We start from the raw sequence: 17,214 nt of genomic DNA on the forward strand, positions 1-17,214 counted from the left end.
CATACCCCCCGAGACACGCCTACGCGGCCAGCCTACCTACGCCGAGCTACTCGGCCATATTCATTGCCGAGTCTATCTCAGGGCAGCTTGCCTGCGCCGAGCGCCTCGGTCACTCACTGCCGAGATCTACCTCAGCGCGGCTTGCCCGATTGAGCATCGTGCGCTCGATCGCAGCCTGCCTGCACCGAGCAACTCGGCAAATCTCTGCCGAGACCCACCTCGGCGCGGCCCGACCGCCTGTCGTGTTCCTCGGCCGCGTGGTGCCCGAGGCCGCGTCCTCGCGTCCTGCCCGTCTGTGGCGTGCTACTCGGTCGCATGGCCCTCGCGACCACGCCTGTGCGGTCACCCCGCCTGCGTCGTGCTCCTTGGCTCCATGTTCCCGAGACAGACCAGTGCCGTCAGTACGCCCGCGTCGTGCCCCTCGACTCCATAAACCCCGAGACGCGTCTGCGCAGCCAGCCCGTCCACGTCGGGCTCCTCGACCATATTCACCGCCAAGTCCGCCTCAGGGCGGCCCACCCACCTGGGTCTCGCCCCTCGGTTGCAGCCTGCCTGCACCGAGCACCTCTGCCGCTCGTTGCCAAGATCCACCTCGGCGCGGCCCGACAGCCTGTCATGTTCCTCGGCCGCGTCCTCGCGTCCTGACCGCCTGATCGTGCTACTCGGTCGCATGGCCCTCACGACCACGCCTGCGCGGTTACCCCGCCTGCGTCGTGCTCGCTGGCTCCATGTTCCCGAGACAGACCAGTGCCGCCAGTACGCTCGCGTCGTGCCCCTCGGCTCCACAAACCCCGAGACCACACCTGCGCGGTCACCCCGCCTGCGTGGTGCTCCTCGGCCCTCGGCTCTACGCCATCCCGAGACCACACCTGCGCGGTCACCCCGCCTGCGTTGTGCTCCTCGGCCCTCGGCTCTGCGCCATCCCGAGACCACACCTGCGCGGTCACCCCGCCTGCGTCGTGCTCCTCGGCCCTCGGCTCTGCGCCATCCCGAGACCACACCTGCGCGGTCACCCCGCCTGCGTCGTGCTCCTCGGCCCTCGGCTCTACGCCATCCCAATACCACACCTGCACAGCCTGCCCGCTTGCGTCATGCTCCTCGGCTCTTTGGCTTTATGCCGCCCGAGACCACGCCTGTGCGGCCTGCCCGCCTGCGTCGTGCTCCTCGGCCCTTGGCTTTACGCCGCCCGAGACCACGCTTGCGCGGCCTGCCCGCCTGCGTCGTGCTCCTCGGCCCTCAACATTACGCCGCCCAAGGCATACCTGCGCGGTTCACCCGCCTGCGTCTTGCTGCTCGGCCCTCCGGCTTCCGGGACACACCTGCGTGGCCAGCCCGCCTACGTCATGCTCCTCGGCTCTACGCCATCCTGGACACACCTGCGCGGTCTGCCCGCCTGCGTCGTGCTCCTCAGCTCTTTGGCTCTACGCCATCCAGGACACACCTGCGCGGTCACCCCGCCTGCGTTGTGCTCCTAGGCCCTCGGCTCTACGACTCCCAAAACCACACCTACACGGTCACCCCGCCTGCACTGTGCTCCTCGGCCCACATCGGCTCCATTGCCCCTGAGTCCAACTCTGCTCGGCTTCCTGACTAAGTTGCGCACCTCGGCCTCGTGCTGCTCGAGACGTGTTCGCGTGACCGGCTCGTCTGCATCATGCCCCTCGGACCCACGTAAACAGCCCACCTGAAGTAAGAAGCCATGCATCGGGCTCCCCGCATGCAAAAACCGACGCATAGCTCCTTTCGGGGGGGGCATATGATAGGGGCAAAAATGGCAATGTGACATGCCATGACAGTTGATAGGGGCAAAAATGGCGATGTGACATGCCATGACAGCATCCCCCTGAGCGACACACTGCCCGAGGCTCGCCATACCCTGCAGCACACTGCCCGAGGCTCGCCATACCCTGCAGCAGCTCGGCCTCCCACGCAGCCCCAGTGGCAATGTCAGACGCCAACATCAAACCTCCTCTATAAATACCCCTGAGTCCTAAGCAAAGGGGAGGACTCATTTCAGACACAAAACACTCAGAGGCTCTTCTTCTGCCTCATCCACAATCCCCTCCACATCTTTCTCTAATTTGATCGTCGGAGGGGTCGGGCCGAGCTCCCGGCCCGACCTGTGTGCAGGTGCGAGACGGTGTTGCCTCTTCCTGAAGCTACGGCGGAGCTGTCTCCCGACCCGATCTCCCGAACCGAACTGCCGACCCGACCTCCCGAACCGAACCGCCGACCCGAACCACGGTGCCAGGCCGCCGGGAGACCCCGAGGAGCTGCACCCGAGACCCCCGACATCCGGACCCCAGAACCAAGCCGCGTCGGCCCCGAGGCCACGGCTAAAAAAGTTAATTACCGTAACACTAACCGTGTTTGTATCATGGGCTTTCATTTCACCCTCTTGCACTTCTCAGCACAGCGTTTGGTTGGAACTGGAATGGTTTCCAAAACAATCCATGCTGTGTGATGACTATTCCACGTACTATCCCTGAGAACTGGTATGTCATGCCCTACTTTGTCTCACTTATGGGGGACTTCTCCCTTTTTGCAGTATTTTCATTAAGATGTATTTTGTCTTCACATCATTCTGGATTTACAAGGTAAGCTCGTTCAGTTATTTGCATCGATGGCAATTGATTCGTACCTAATACGTTTAAATATTAGCCAGTGGAATATTTCTATATTTTCCTGGAAAGACCCAGTCCTTTTATGGTTTTGAATTAATTTGGAATGTTATTGCAGTGCCATTCAGCTTTGAATCCCGAATTATCTGAAAAATCACATACTGAATAAAATGTGCTGGTGCAGTAAATGGATTATGACAAGCGAAACAATTAAATTTTATTGTCTTTCTTGGACAGGTGTACTATGTTTATGGCTTTATGTTACTACTTTTCTTAATCCTCATCATAATCACTGTGTGTGTGACTATTGTGGGCACATACTTCTTACTGAGTGCTGAGAACTATCGTTGGTAGTAGACTTCATACTTTACTCGGCATATTACTACTACATAAAGATAAAGATATCAAGCTTTTCCCAGACCAGCTTCTATGTTGGCTACACCTTAATGTTCTGTTTGGGTTTAGGAATTATTTGTGGTGAGTTCCCAAATTTTCTGATCTTATTCTTTCAATTTCTTTACTTTGCTAATTCCTCTGGTACAAAATTCAGGTACTGTTGGTTATCTTGACTCAACCTTGTTCGTGAGGAAGATCTGTTGAAATATTAAATGCGACTAGCTTCATACACACCAGAATATGGGGATTGTAAACTGGCTACGGATTATTGAAACAACAGCAAATGGAGGTAAGAGGTAAAATGGTGATAAAATCTATTTGATACATGGATGTTCTATCCTCTTTATGATTGCCCTATCGCTGTTGTTTCCCTTCAGATTCGATCCTAGGTGGTCTTGCATATTTCTTATTTATACTATAGGCAATTATCCTGATTTATATAATTCTACAAAACATACTTCAACCAATTTATTTGACCGCCATTTTAATCTTAGTTTTGTTATAGAATTGGATGAGAAGCAACATCTACCATTACTGCAACTTTCATACCCCTCTGTTACTTTCGACATTTTCATGTATGATGTAATTATTATATGAACCATGAAGAGCCAATATCCTTTTTTAATCTTTTCATTTCCGTTGACTAAAGTCAACTTTATTGTGTCGTCATTACAGATCAGGGACAACTAAAAGGCTCAAGGCAAGCAAAGACGAGCAAACAAACCTTCCGATTATGTTCTTCTAGGAATCTCCCTTGCGATGTAACTGGCCACCCTCGGGGCGTTTTCTTACTAGTTTTTGAGCTGACCTTGACTTTAACAACAATGGCGGTCATCAAGTCGAGAGGCTCATTGATACATTACAGTCTCCTCGTTAGCTTCAACGCCTTGTCACCCTTTGATGATGGTCAGAGTATTCATTTTCTTGCCTTTGAACCCTTCCACTCCCAACCTTCATGACGTTTGTTATGTGATCGGCACACAGTCATAAACACCAAAGCATCCAACAAAGAGGTGTATTTAGACATTGAATCTTGCTTTCTTAAGTCCTGTCTTCTTGTCATCTTCCTCTCGAGCAAACTCATGCTCGCGATGACTTCGTGGCTGATGTTGGATGTGTGCGAATGATTCCCCGCATCAAGTCAAGTCAACGATTCTGTATTTTTATTAATCTCACATCCAACAGCCAATCCCAGTCTTCTGATAAGGATCCTTCCTTCCTCCCAACTCGAGACACTATTCTAATCAGGTAATTTGAACATTGAAAACGACAGTATTTGCCCCTACCAAATCATGTTATGTTCTAGTTTTGTTAGTTGCATCATCTTGTCGACCTTACTATCTTTTCCAGGAAGGACTATTCGAGTCCAACGCTGATGATTGAACCATTTGTTCGTTGAACAGTGTCATGATTTAAACTATCCATCTTGTTTGTTGCCTCCTTATTCGGACAATCTAAATGATCTAATCGGTATGGCTTTTACTAGTCACGTCGTATAACTGAACTCACGGAGTTTTGCAGCTTTGAACGAGGAGATGAAGTTGGCGGTGGAGGTAGTTCGAGCCCACCGCCTGAAGCCCGTAGGCAGGCATGGCACGACGAACCCCTTCGTCGAAGTGGAGTTCGATGGACAGAGACGCCGCACCGCGACCAAACTCAACGACCTCAACCCCTCGTGGAACGAGACCCTCGTCTTCGACGTCTCCGACCCTCTTGATCTCCCCGACCGCACCGTCGACGTCTCCGTCTTCCACGAGCGCTTATCCTCTTCCGTGGACCACCGCCGTCGCCGTCGCAGCTTCCTCGGCCGCGTTTGCCTCCTTGGATCCTCCGTGGCGTCCTCGCGCCTCGACGCCGCCCTCCAGCTCTGCCCCCTCGACAAACGCAGCCTCTTCTTCAACGTCCGTGGCGAAATAACCCTCCGCCTCTACGCCGTCCCTGATGCCTACGAAGCCCAAGCTGCCGACGGCCACCGTCCCCTCTCCTCCGCCTCTGCACCTACTATTGTTCTGGAATCCATTCCATCATCATCCACTATCCTCGAGTCCATTCCTTCCACCATATCCGCCGCCGAAACGCTGCCGCCCAAGTCCACCATATCCGTCGGCGAGATGATGCCGCCTAAGAAGAAGAACCATCGTTCGTTTACCAAGGAAAAGGAGTGGAGAGAGTTCCACTCTGTCGGGACCCCATCCGCGACAGGAAAGAGTCAAGTTAGCCATACAACAGGGTTCCTCTCGAACCACGAAAGGAGCCACCATCGCTCGCCGCAGTCTTATTACCGGGCGAACCATGACCTGGCGGGGCCAGCGGTGGCGGCATCAGTGCAGCAAGCTCCTCCGCCCAAAATTGAGTACGCTCCTCCGCCCAAAATTGAGTACGGGATCGTCGAGACCCAGCCGCCACTCGCGGCCCTCATGGGCTACCGGCTCGCCAGAAACAGCGACAAGATCAAAAGCACCTACGACCTCGTGGAGCAGATGGAGTTCCTCTTCGTCCGCATCGTCAAGGCCCGCAACCTCCCTGCCATGGACATCGTCGGCAGCCTCGATCCTTACGTCGTGGTGAAGCTTGGCAACTTCACCAACAAGACCAATCACCGGGAGCGAAACCGGGACCCGGAGTGGGAAAACGTCTTCGCCTTCTCCAAGGGCCACATCCAGGCGCAGCGCCTGGAGGTGGTGGTGAAAGACAAGAACTTCATCAAAGACGACATCGTGGGCGACGTCGCCATCGAGCTCCCCGAGGTCCCCTTGCGCGCTCCGCCGGATGGCCCCGTCGCCCCTCAGTGGTACAGGCTGCGGAAGGGGAACAACCGCGACGATGACGCCTACCGGGGGGAGATCATGATGGCCGTGTGGATGGGCACGCAGGCGGACGAGGTGTACCCGGACGCGTTGCACTCCGACGCTCACCTTCTTCCCCTGGCGAGCATCCCCCACACCCGCTCCAAGGTCTACTTCAGCCCCCGCATGAGCTACCTCCGGGTCAACGTCATCTCGGCCCAGGACCTTAAGCCGTCCCGCCCCGACCCGGCGATCTACATCAAGGTCCAGCTCGGTGCCCAGCTGCGGTGGACTCTCGTCTCCTCGGACCGCTCCCCGAACCCCACATGGAAGAACGAGGAGCTCATGCTCGTTGCCTGCGAGCCTTTCGACGAGCCGCTCGTGCTCATGGTCCAGGACCGTCTCCTGCCGAACAAGGACGAGACCATGGCCAAGCTGGAGATCCGCAAGGGAGCCATCCGCACCCGCGCCGACCACCACAAGCCCTTTGCCCCTCAGTGGTTCAACCTCGACAACCCAAATGGAAGCAGCGGCAGCGGCAACGGCAGCGGCTACGGCAAGCTCCAGCTTCGGGTCTACTACGACAACAACTACCATGTGATCGACGAATCCGCGCACTTCTGCAGCGACTTCCAGCCCTCCGCCAAGCCGCTCCGGAAGCCCAACATCGGATTACTCGAGCTCGGGATACTGAACGCCCGGGATCTTGCACCACTGAGGAGCAACAACGGCGCGGGCAGGAGAGTCGACGCGTACTGTGTCGCGAAGTACGGCCCCAAGTGGGTGCGCACACGGACGATCCTCGGCACGGCGGAACCCCGGTGGAACGAGCAGTACTCATGGGACGTCCACGACCCCTGCACGGTCCTCACCGTAGCCGTCTTCAACAACGGCCACGTCGACGGCAACAACGACGCCGCCAAAGACGATCCCCTCGGAAAGATCCGAATCCGGCTCTCGACGCTGGCGATTGACAGTGTCTACACTCACTTCTATCCTTTGCTAGCGGTGCATCCTTCCGGGTTGAAGAAGACCGGCGAGCTGCATCTGGGCCTCCGATTCACATGCACGTCGTGGCTGAACATGTTGTTCTTGTACGTCAAGCCTCTGTATCCCAAGATGCACTACAAGCAGCCCATCCCGTTCAAGCAGATGCAGTACCTCCGCTACCAGGCGAAGCAGACAGTGGCAGCGAAGCTGGCCCGGGCTGAGCCGCCGCTGGGGAGAGATGTGGTCGCATATATCCTCGACGATGCTTCCAACACGTTCAGCCTGAGGAAGGGCAAGACCAATTGGCATCGGATCAGGATGCTGTTCTCCGACGTCCAGGCCTACCTGCAATGGTTCGACGCTGTCCGGAGTTGGACCAGGCCGGCGGTGACCACTCTCGTCCTCCTGCTCTTCTGCGTCGTAGCCTGGACGCCGTCCCTGATCCTTCCCTCCGTATTCCTCCACCTGTTCATCGTGGGCGCCTGGAATTCCCGGCGTCGCCCGCGCCACCCGCCGCACTTGGACACGAATCTGTCGTTCGCCGAGTCGGCCGTCCCAGACGAGCTCGACGAGGAGCTAGATAGTTACCCGTCGACGAGGACGAACGAGATGGTCATGAGCAGGTACGACCGGCTGAGGATGGTCGCCAGTAGGGTGCAGTCGGTGGTGGCAGATCTGGCCAACCACGCGGAGAGGATACAGGCCTTGCTGAGCTGGAGGGATCCCCGGGCGACGGCCATCTTCGTAGTATTTGCCATCATAATGGCTGCAGTCTTCTATTTCCTGCCGTTCCAGTTGGTGGTGATGCTCCTGGGGCTGTACTTCATGCGCCACCCCAAGTTCCGGAGCAAGAGGCCCTCGACGGCCTATAACTTCTTCCGGAGGCTGCCGAGCAACGCCGATACATTTCTGTAAACAAATCGCATGTGGAAACACACGTAATGGTGTGCGCTCGTCATAGCAATCAGTGTTGTTTTCTACTGGGGAAGATGAAGAAAGTGTCCGAAGGCTGTACGTGTTCTGGTAATGTCATCCTCTCTTTTCATGTGAAATAACACCAATTCATCATCATGTGGTCGATGACCGCTCAAACACATACTTATATGTAATTTAGAGGGATATCACAGGAATTACAGATATAAATTTATGTTACATGGTAAAAATTTCAGTAAGTCGTGTGATATCCCTATGGTTGACCATTTTGACAACACGTTGGAGGTCAAACCAAATTACTTAGCATGGTTGGCAGTTGCCGTATCCAAATTGACCATGATCAATTTCACCGCCCATGCTAATAAGCATTGCTCCTATTGAAGAGGGTCTCGTTTCCTTCCTTCTTCGACCGCCTCGCCTATCGACCGACTCCGAAGGTTAAAGCGAGAAGAAGAGAAGAGCGAACAAGAGAAGAAGAGTTGCCAGAAGAGCCGTGCGAACCCTTGTTTTTGATATGATGCAACCCTTGGTGGTGCCGAATCCCTCTCCTTGTACCGAAGCCGCCTCCTCTTCTGCTGTCGCGGCCTTCTTACCCTTCCGTCCGCTCTGTTCTAAGGTCTCGTTTCTCTTGACTTCTTATTTTTTCTGAGGGTTCCCAGCCTTCTATGAATCACTCGGGTTTGCTCTGTGAATTACAGGAATCGGCCTTTCGGGGAACCAGAATTCCGATCGCGACGCGTGGGTTTCGGTCGCAGAGGGCTTCCTCTTTTCGTTGGATTACCAGATCTAGGAGGCCACCTGGTGAGCCTTTCGACGTCTTTAATTGTTGTTCTTGTTTGGTTCCTATTATGTTAGACAAAGGGGGGTGAGATGAAGTGCTTCCCTTGATGACTGCCATAGGAGATCTATTGGTTCGAGGCATAAGTATTTTATGGCTACCATATCCTTGATATTAACTACTGTTCTATAGATGGGAAAACTGGCATATATGATATCCATCTGAAATGTGTTGCCATAAATGATAAAGGAGAACTTGCTGAACGATGTAGAATGTGAGAGAAAACAAAACTTCTTCACTTTATCAAAGGCCCGGAAAAGGTTGGGTAGCAATCCGATGGATGAACGGTGCTATCAGTATCTTTTTCATTTATATTGAAGCCATATACTCACTGGACAAGCCACAAAATAAGACTACATGGACATATAGAGAGAATCTTTCAGGGTCAAGTGCATATTATCTTGGGATCATATCTTTCCAAGCATGGTTAACTGTATTTGAGGTTGCAATGTTGCACCAATGTCTTTGTATTAATCGTGCTATAAGGGTTCTTCATATGTTAGTAGAACTCAAGAATTCAGCTGTAAAGGATGCTTAATTTTGATCTACTTTCTACGGTTTTGAAAAAGCAATGGAAAAGGATGCTTCTATTTTCCACTATTTTTAGTTGATTTATGTGAGCTTAATAGTTCTTTCTTTCTTTGTTACAGTGGTTAAATCAATTGCTACTCAAGACCCATTGGTTGATTTGCCCCTAACTGCTGAAAATGTCGAGTCAGTATTGGATGAAGTGCGTCCATATCTTATCGCTGATGGAGGAAATGTTGCACTTCATGAGATAGATGGAAATATTGTAAGACTAAAACTGCAAGGAGCGTGTGGGTCTTGTCCAAGTTCTGTAATGACGATGAAGATGGGCATTGAGCATCGGTTAATGGAAAAAATTCCAGAAATAGTTGCAGTGGAACCAATCACCGACCAAGAGACAGGGCTTCAGCTGAATGAAGAAAACATAGAGAAGGTAACCAATGGCAAAATAATTATCATGTTAAAATATGATTTTACCTTTGTAATTTTAGATTTTGGATGTGGATACTCTTCTTTCTTATCATGCTTGTGGCTATAAAGAGTTTGTTTTTTTTTATTAGTTCCACAATTCTGGTAAATATCCAGACTTAGGGTTGAAATAATTACCATCTACTTTTAGCAGTGACAGATTTCCTTATTTTACCTTGTCATGGGATTGTTTTGATGTTCTGTGAGAAATCATTCCTCATGTACCTATTTTTTCATTATTCTTGATTTTCAGATCTTAAAATGTCTACAGTAGCTACCATGAGAATGTAATTGACTGAAGATGCACGAACCAAACTAGTGCTATCCTTCTTTGTTCCATTTGTTTAAATGGTTACTTTGTCTAAGTGAAACATGGTGTGGGTCCCATGAACATACACGTGTACCCAATAGACTAAGTCATCATAATAATAGCTTAAAAGCAAGGATTATGCATCATGATATGCATAATGCATAAAATTATTCTGTGTAATGCATCATGATATGCATATATGCATGCGTTATGTCATCATGTCATAATCTCAATTATCTATCTTATGTATATGATGTAACACTACCTGGAACACGTCAATGGCAAAATTTAATCGATATGGGCCTTATATTTCTTGGAAGCTAAAACTAAGGAGTTTGATCCTCCTATACCTATATTTTCTATAGCTGCACAAGACAAGCAGGGAGAGCAAAGTATTGCATTTTTTTATAATTTATGATGTTGATATTACTTAAATATGCCTGACTATGATTCGATTTATTTTACAAAATAAGGATATTACTATATTTTTTTTTATGCTTGATGCTCTCTACATCAATGAACTGATTGCGTTAGCCAGTCCAACCTGATTTATTTGAGACTGGATTGACATTTTAATATAACTGAACCTGTCTTAAGATCAGTTCACAGTTTTCTGATCGAACTAGCGAGTCCTTCCCAGTTCTGATAATTTTAATTCAAGCAAATCGAAGTTCATGTGGGAGCCCCTTGTATATCATTTTCTGATGATTTGTTTCTAGCTGAGACTTGGTTTCATAAAAAGTTGATATCCCCTCTGCACTACAATTTTTGTTGAATTGGTGGAGGATGCTTATTTGCCTTTTTTTCTGAATTTACCTGCTTCTACTTTGTTCTTGTGGCTTTTTTCCACCACTAATGCATGTGATATTATACCATAACTGTTCTGAAATCTTGGCAGCTTGGATATTACCATTTCTGTGTGATTACAAAAAAAGAAGCATGAATGAAAACCCTGATGCTCGCCTTTTGTTCCAATGTTAGGTACTCGACGAGATAAGGCCATACCTTGCTGGAACCGGTGGCGGTGAGCTTGAGCTAGTCAAAATTGAGGAGCCTATCGTGAAGGTTCGACTAACAGGCCAAGCTGCCGGCATCATGACAGTTCGAGTGGCAGTAACACAGAAGCTGCGAGAAAAGATACCTGCCATTGCGGCTGTTCAGCTTTTATCGTAGGTTTATCGAAAGACACTATTTCTGTTCATTCGATGATAGAATAAAACATTGTATATGAATAATTTTACTTTTTATACAAAAGTTCAAAGTCATCATCATTTTCGGAAGCCTTATGGTTAAAATGAGGAATCAAATGGTGCCATAGATTTATGCAATATTGATATTACTCATTCTGACATATCATCCATTTGTGTTGTATGAATTTTGAAATAACCAATTGGCTACAATGATGCTGTGTAAAATTTAAACCTACATTACATCATCTGGAAATTTTATTAGGCACCATTTTCCTACAATTAATTTATTGTGTACATTAGTTTCAGTACTGCATGCAGAGATATGTGACTTCACCTGCATCCCAACCTCTTCATATAGCAATATAGCCATCACAGTGCACCTGAACTAAGAATTTATGGTATGGAAATATACGTTGTGAAAGCAAACGAGATACTAAGAATTTATGGTATGGAAAACATGTCTTTCTTTGACCAACAGATCGATCAGAGAATGGTTTCTTATGATACCAATGAATGCCTTGTTATTTGAAGGCAATCGCATTGGGATCCTCTCCTAAATTAAGATTTCGTGCAATTATTGTACGTGTAAAAATAGCCATCCGTCAGATTTTACACGTGTTTGGAGATCGTTCGCCCCGCACGATGTGGTACACTCCGTTCCAGCACGCACCAGAACTTCAAATGGGAATGCAAATCTGCCCTTCCATTCGCACCACCGGCGAATTTGCGAAGCGGAAACGGTTGCGAGGGGGCCGGGCGGTGACCTGGTGTCCCCGGTGTCACCAACCGTGCCTCCGGCCCGCAATCCCGTCCAGGCTCGCTCGCTCCTTCTCCCCCAAACAACCCCATAACCCCGCCTCCGCCACGTGCTGGTGCCGGTCCTAACCACCCCCCCCCCTCCCCTCTCTCTCGCTCTCTCTCATACCTCCTCTTCCCCCCGTGGTTTTGGTTTCTTCGTCTCTCTCGGTCTCTCTCTCTCTTTGCCATTGATGGAAGCGTGCCGCCTCTCCGCCGCCCGCCGGGGCTTCTGTCACCGCTCGTGTTCTTGTTGTTGATTCTAATCTTTGATTCGAAAGCTTCGTCATGGATCTTACCAACTTCGAATCGAGCCTATCCCTGGCGTTACACACCGATCCTTCTCCTTCGTCGCAGCCCTCCTACCGTGCCCCGATCGCGGACGACTCGGTGCACCTTCTGCGCGATGCCTACCTCCGGGACTCGTTGCACAACCGGCCGATCCCCTTGCAGCTCCTGGACCAGCTGGCAGAGACCGGCGGGTTCGGATACGTGGACGTGGACACGAACCTCGGGGAGGAGTCTGACGAGGTGGAGCAGGAGGGGAAGGAAGTCAGGATCTTGGGTTACTCGATGTGCATCAAGAGGCAGAGGAGATGGGAGTCGCCCTCTTCTTGCTCGTCGTCGTCGGTGCTCCCCTCGAAGAGGACCAAGGTGGAACCTGATCTCGAGTTACGGAGGGAATACATATTGTCCTGGGGAAACCAGCCCTTATCTGTTGCCGACCCCGATATCTTTGAGATCATGGAGAAGGAGAGGCGGCGGCAGGTGTTGGGGATTGAGCTTGTTGCATCTGAGAACTTTGTGTGCCAGGGTGTGCTCGACGCCCTTGGTAGCCATTTGACAAACAAGTACTCTGAGGGGTTTCCAGGTGCTCGATACTATGGTGGGAACAAGTACATAGATCAGATTGAATGGCTATGTCATGACCGTGCCCTCAAAGCATTCGATCTCGATCCTGGGTGCTGGGGTGTGAATGTCCAGCCTTACTCTTGTACCTCAGCCAATTTTGCGGTCTACACAGGACTATTGCTCCCTAAGGATCGAATTATGGGGTTGGATTCACCTTCTGGTGGTCACGTCAGTCATGGGTACAACATTCCTGGTGGGAAGAAGATATCAGGGGCTTCAATATTCTTCGAGAGCTTGTCATATAAGGTGAATCCATTCACAGGTTACATTGACTATGATAAGCTTGAGGAAAAGGCGATCGATTATCGCCCAAAGATACTGATCCGTGGGGGGAGCTCATACCCACGAGAGTGGGATTATGCCTGATTTAGGCTGATTGCAGACAAGTGTGGAGCAATTTTGATGTGTGACATGGCTCACATTAGCGGTCTTGTGGCTGCCAAGGTTCAAACCCTCCACTTAACCTTGCAAATTTGTCTTTTCATTTTGGCCCTTGGCATGCCAAGTAACTTACAAGATTTCTATCTATTATTACAATAATGTGATTATGAACTACTTGTTACATGTCTCTACTATTATAGTGCGAGCAAGCTGTGAGGACACTGTCGTCCTTATATACAGCTGCACTTAAAGATGGCACCTTCTTAAAAAACCATGTGCATCATTTATCACATCTGTTTTCTTGTATGGAAGTTACCTTTTGGCTGTTACTGTCCTCTTGAGTCCCAATGAAATTTAGATGTTAGATCATGTGCAAGATGAACCTAATATCTTAAGTGATTATAGACTGATAAAAATGAGTTGAAATTTGTTTTTATATCCTGTTAAATTATTTTACTTGTATGTCTTATGGTCTAGTGCTTTTCGAAAATTGACATCTTGAGCTGTAAATCTGTCTTGGCATCGGCTTTTGTATTGAATGCATTTATGTTTTTTGTTCCTTCAAGTTAATTCAGTAGAAAGTCATGACAGTATAACAAATAATTTCAATATGAACACAACTTTGTTGTAACTGAGATAGGATAATCTTTTGTGTACTCGATTTTAGTTGATTGATAATGATTCTTGTTAATGAGGTTTGCACAACATGAGAGTCGAAACAGACAACCGACATAGCTACCTTATCCTAATTACCTAATTTTATTCTGTTAGTACATGTTAGTGTGTGATATATTACATTTGCATTACTTTTTTCATACTTTTTTTCATTGTTCAGTATTAGCATGTCTTCTGAAACTAATTTATTTTTGCTTAAGGCATGTACTTTTGTTATTTGTTTAGATAAATAAAAGCTTAACATTATTTTGTGCATGGATGGATTTGCAGGAATGCCTTAGCCCCTTTGATTATTGTGATATTGTTACTTCAACAACTCACAAAAGCCTTCGAGGTCCTAGGGGTGGTATAATTTTCTTCAGGAAGGGAAAAATACAAAAGAAACAAGGGGTTTGTCTTGGTCGAACAGATGATCATGGTAGATATGATTTTGAGGAGAGAATAAACTTTGCCGTTTTCCCATCGCTTCAAGGGGGTCCTCATAATAACCACATAGCTGCTTTAGCAGTAGCTCTAAAGCAAGTAGCTACACCTGAATACACAGCATATATTCGACAGGTCAAGAGAAATGCTCAAACATTGGCATCTGCTTTACTAAGAAGAAATTGCAAGCTGGTTACTGGGGGCACAGACAACCATTTGTTAGTTTGGGATCTCAGAACTTTTGGATTAACAGGTACTTAAGAAGACTTATGCAGTCTTCAGGCGTGAAAAAAATTTTCTTAGATATGTTAACGTTTGCAAAATAAATGATTTAATAAATAAATAAAATAAAAAATAAAAACCAAAATTTTGTGAAACTGAAAAATTGATTTATTAAAACTGCCTTGTACTTCTCAAGTTACAGATCAAAGTGCAAAATTGCTTCCTTAAAGATACAAGGGATTTATCTTTTCTGACTATCATTTGGTTTTTGTTGCGTTGCATGTACTCTCTTTCTTCAGATTCATGAATTATAACTACTGCACTATACTGGGGTTTGGATGATTTTTGACAAACTAACATAACTTGACTCGGTGGGATGGAAATCTTTTGAGGCTTGGCTTAATTGTGTTATCCATTAATTTGGTAGTTTGAATTCTTTTTTGTGGCTTTAGGTCCGTAATCAAAGTTATGTGATTGTTGAGAGGATATATCTCTTCATTGTGATATGTTGCTACCAAGTACCAACTAAAGAATTTTATGTCTTAAAGGAAAACAGGAGATATATTGCTATATTACAGAATTAGTGGTTGCATAGAATATACCTTGGGGCTTCTGTTTTTTAAATCTGAATAGTCCTTTTATGTTGGAAATGCCATTTTGAGGAAATAGATTGTCCTCCGACATGAGCTGCCAAATTGTTAATACTTTGTAGTGCTTTTCTTTAGTTATTTTTTTTGTTGCAGCTAGTTCTTTACTCATGCGGTTCAACATGCAAATATATTGGTTGACTTTGCTTACGAGACACAATTGCATGTCGTGGAGTTCTTTAGACCTCTCTGACCAGAATTACATCTTTACATTTAATTGAACATACGTCAACTATAAGTCCTGTACTGGTCATGGAAGATATTTAGTCCTTTGTTATGGAATGTCATCTAATGAAGATGTTTCATCAAGGAAAACATCATTGGACGAATCCCATTTGATGACTTTTTTAAACTATTAGTGGGAAAAGGAAACTAAGATATTTTAGATTGCAGGCTTTTTTAAACAATTGTTTTGATGCAATAAAAATGCTTTTATTTTTTACTAACCTTGGCATGTGCATGGATGGGCTTAATGAAAAGCACAATAAAGTGCAAAAGTTGAAGGATTTTAAAGAAAAAATAAAATTGAGAAGTATCCGCCAAGTAACCTAAGAATATCCTGTCTTATTAATTATTATGTAAAGTTTTGGATACTTTGGGACCAGCATTTATCGGGTATATGGGAAGCATTCAGTATCATATGTGACGTATTTGGTACCAACAGGGCAAATAATTAATGTACCTGTATTACACGAACTGTTATGAAATGCTCTGAATGTGTGTACTTTAACATGTTTTTTGTATAAAAATATCCATGTCAAATAATGTGAAATGGCTACTGAATCTGCTAAGTTACAACAGGATTGTTTTCTACTAATCAAGAAATTCCTTGCTCGAGATAATTCTGTCAGTTGGATCAAATAATGGACCCCCTACTGTCACTAAAATTACCAATCATGGATTCGAAATAATGATAGAAAATATTGTTTCTTTGCTTTTTCAATCACCTAGTTTGAGATCTTCGTTTGAATGCACCTGTGGAAGATAGAATGTTTTTGGTAGCTATAGAAGTAGGTTTAGAAGTAGGTTTAGAAGGGGCTTTTTCTGGCAAGAGATTTTAGCATTGACATGGAACACATCATTTTTTTTAAAGATTATTTGATCAAACTGTAGCTGAACCAGGATTAACGTATAAGTTGGAAGATAACATATGAGTTCAAACCTTAGGTTTTAATGGAACAATAATTGATTCTTTCTCAATCAGTAGCAAATTCTGTGGTAGGCATTTGATGTTCTTTTTCCTGATTATATGCCTAATAGCTTTTTAAGCTGTAACACATAGAGCTTATGTGGAAATTACAAGATTAGCTATCGTCTAGAAATATATAACTTACATCAAAGAGGCCACTTCAATAGGCTAGTTATCGAGAGCCATAATTTGTCGAGAAAGTTTTTCCCATTGAGCTTTTCTTTTATCAATACAGGACATTTGTGTGCTTATTCTGAGATACTCCTTGAAGTGTTTTTATTAGAGACATGTTTTTGTACTGAGAGTAATATCCTGAAACAGGTAAGAACTTTGAGAAGGTCTGTGAGGCATGCCACATTTCTCTGAATAAAACCCCGATATTCGGTGATAATGGTGCTATCTCTCCGGGAGGTGTGAGGATAGGTGACCTCTCTCATGTTTTTCATTATGAAACATGTAGATTGTGGTTGTCGCAAAGATTTTAAATCACCTGTTGTTGGTTTACATGGTTAGGTACTCCTGCTATGACGACAAGAGGCTGTTTAGAAGGAGATTTTGAAATGATTGCCGACTTTCTCCTACGGGCGGCACACATAGCAAGTACCATACAGAAAGAACATGGAAAGATACAGAAGGAGTTTCAGAAGGGCCTCGAGAGCAGTAGGGACGTTATCGAGCTTCGCAACCAAGTCGAGTCCTTTGCCATACAGTTTGCAATGCCGGGATGTGATGTCTAAGAGAACTTGGTTCTACTGCCATAACTTATATGGTAACCCTCTTCAAATACTTCCCATTTCCTTTGTTCACTTCCTTACTGTACAAAACAGGCCACCATTTACAATCCAGTTTGATGCTCATTGCGTTGCTTTGAGACACCGTACCTAATAATTGATACATGTTTGATTATTTA

At 46.9% G+C, this 17,214-nt stretch overlaps 3 protein-coding genes across 4 annotated transcripts; all 3 read left to right on the forward strand.

Annotated features, from left to right (window-relative positions):
- Positions 1 to 4,469: 4,469 nt before the first annotated feature.
- LOC135624610 (FT-interacting protein 3-like) lies at positions 4,470 to 8,242 on the forward strand. The gene is made up of 2 exons (XM_065128411.1): positions 4,470 to 7,816; positions 8,110 to 8,242. The coding sequence occupies exon 1, from the start codon at positions 4,553 to 4,555 to the stop codon at positions 7,706 to 7,708; it is 3,156 nt and encodes a 1,051-aa protein (XP_064984483.1). The 5' UTR covers positions 4,470 to 4,552; the 3' UTR covers positions 7,709 to 7,816; positions 8,110 to 8,242.
- Positions 7,836 to 11,150, forward strand: LOC135624612 (nifU-like protein 2, chloroplastic). Its single transcript, XM_065128413.1, has 4 exons — positions 7,836 to 8,342; positions 8,425 to 8,527; positions 9,215 to 9,525; positions 10,852 to 11,150. Exons 1-4 carry the CDS (start codon positions 8,241 to 8,243, stop codon positions 11,041 to 11,043), a joined length of 708 nt encoding a protein of 235 aa, XP_064984485.1. The 5' UTR covers positions 7,836 to 8,240; the 3' UTR covers positions 11,044 to 11,150.
- A 527-nt stretch (positions 11,151 to 11,677) lies between these two features.
- LOC135624611 (serine hydroxymethyltransferase 7-like) lies at positions 11,678 to 17,196 on the forward strand. Of its 2 annotated transcripts, XM_065128412.1 has the most exons (4): positions 11,678 to 13,211; positions 14,094 to 14,499; positions 16,626 to 16,727; positions 16,818 to 17,196. In XM_065128412.1, the coding sequence occupies exons 1-4, from the start codon at positions 13,170 to 13,172 to the stop codon at positions 17,039 to 17,041; spliced, it is 774 nt and encodes a 257-aa protein (XP_064984484.1). In that variant the 5' UTR covers positions 11,678 to 13,169; the 3' UTR covers positions 17,042 to 17,196. The 2 variants fall into 2 exon arrangements, 1 of the variants encoding a protein (XP_064984484.1); XR_010491747.1 differs by lacking the exons at positions 16,626 to 16,727; positions 16,818 to 17,196 and having other exon boundaries at positions 14,094 to 14,232.
- Positions 17,197 to 17,214: the final 18 nt, after the last annotated feature.

The sequence above is a fragment of the Musa acuminata genome, chromosome BXJ2-10, assembly GCF_036884655.1.
Source record: "Musa acuminata AAA Group cultivar baxijiao chromosome BXJ2-10, Cavendish_Baxijiao_AAA, whole genome shotgun sequence".
Lineage (NCBI taxonomy): Eukaryota > Viridiplantae > Streptophyta > Magnoliopsida > Zingiberales > Musaceae > Musa > Musa acuminata.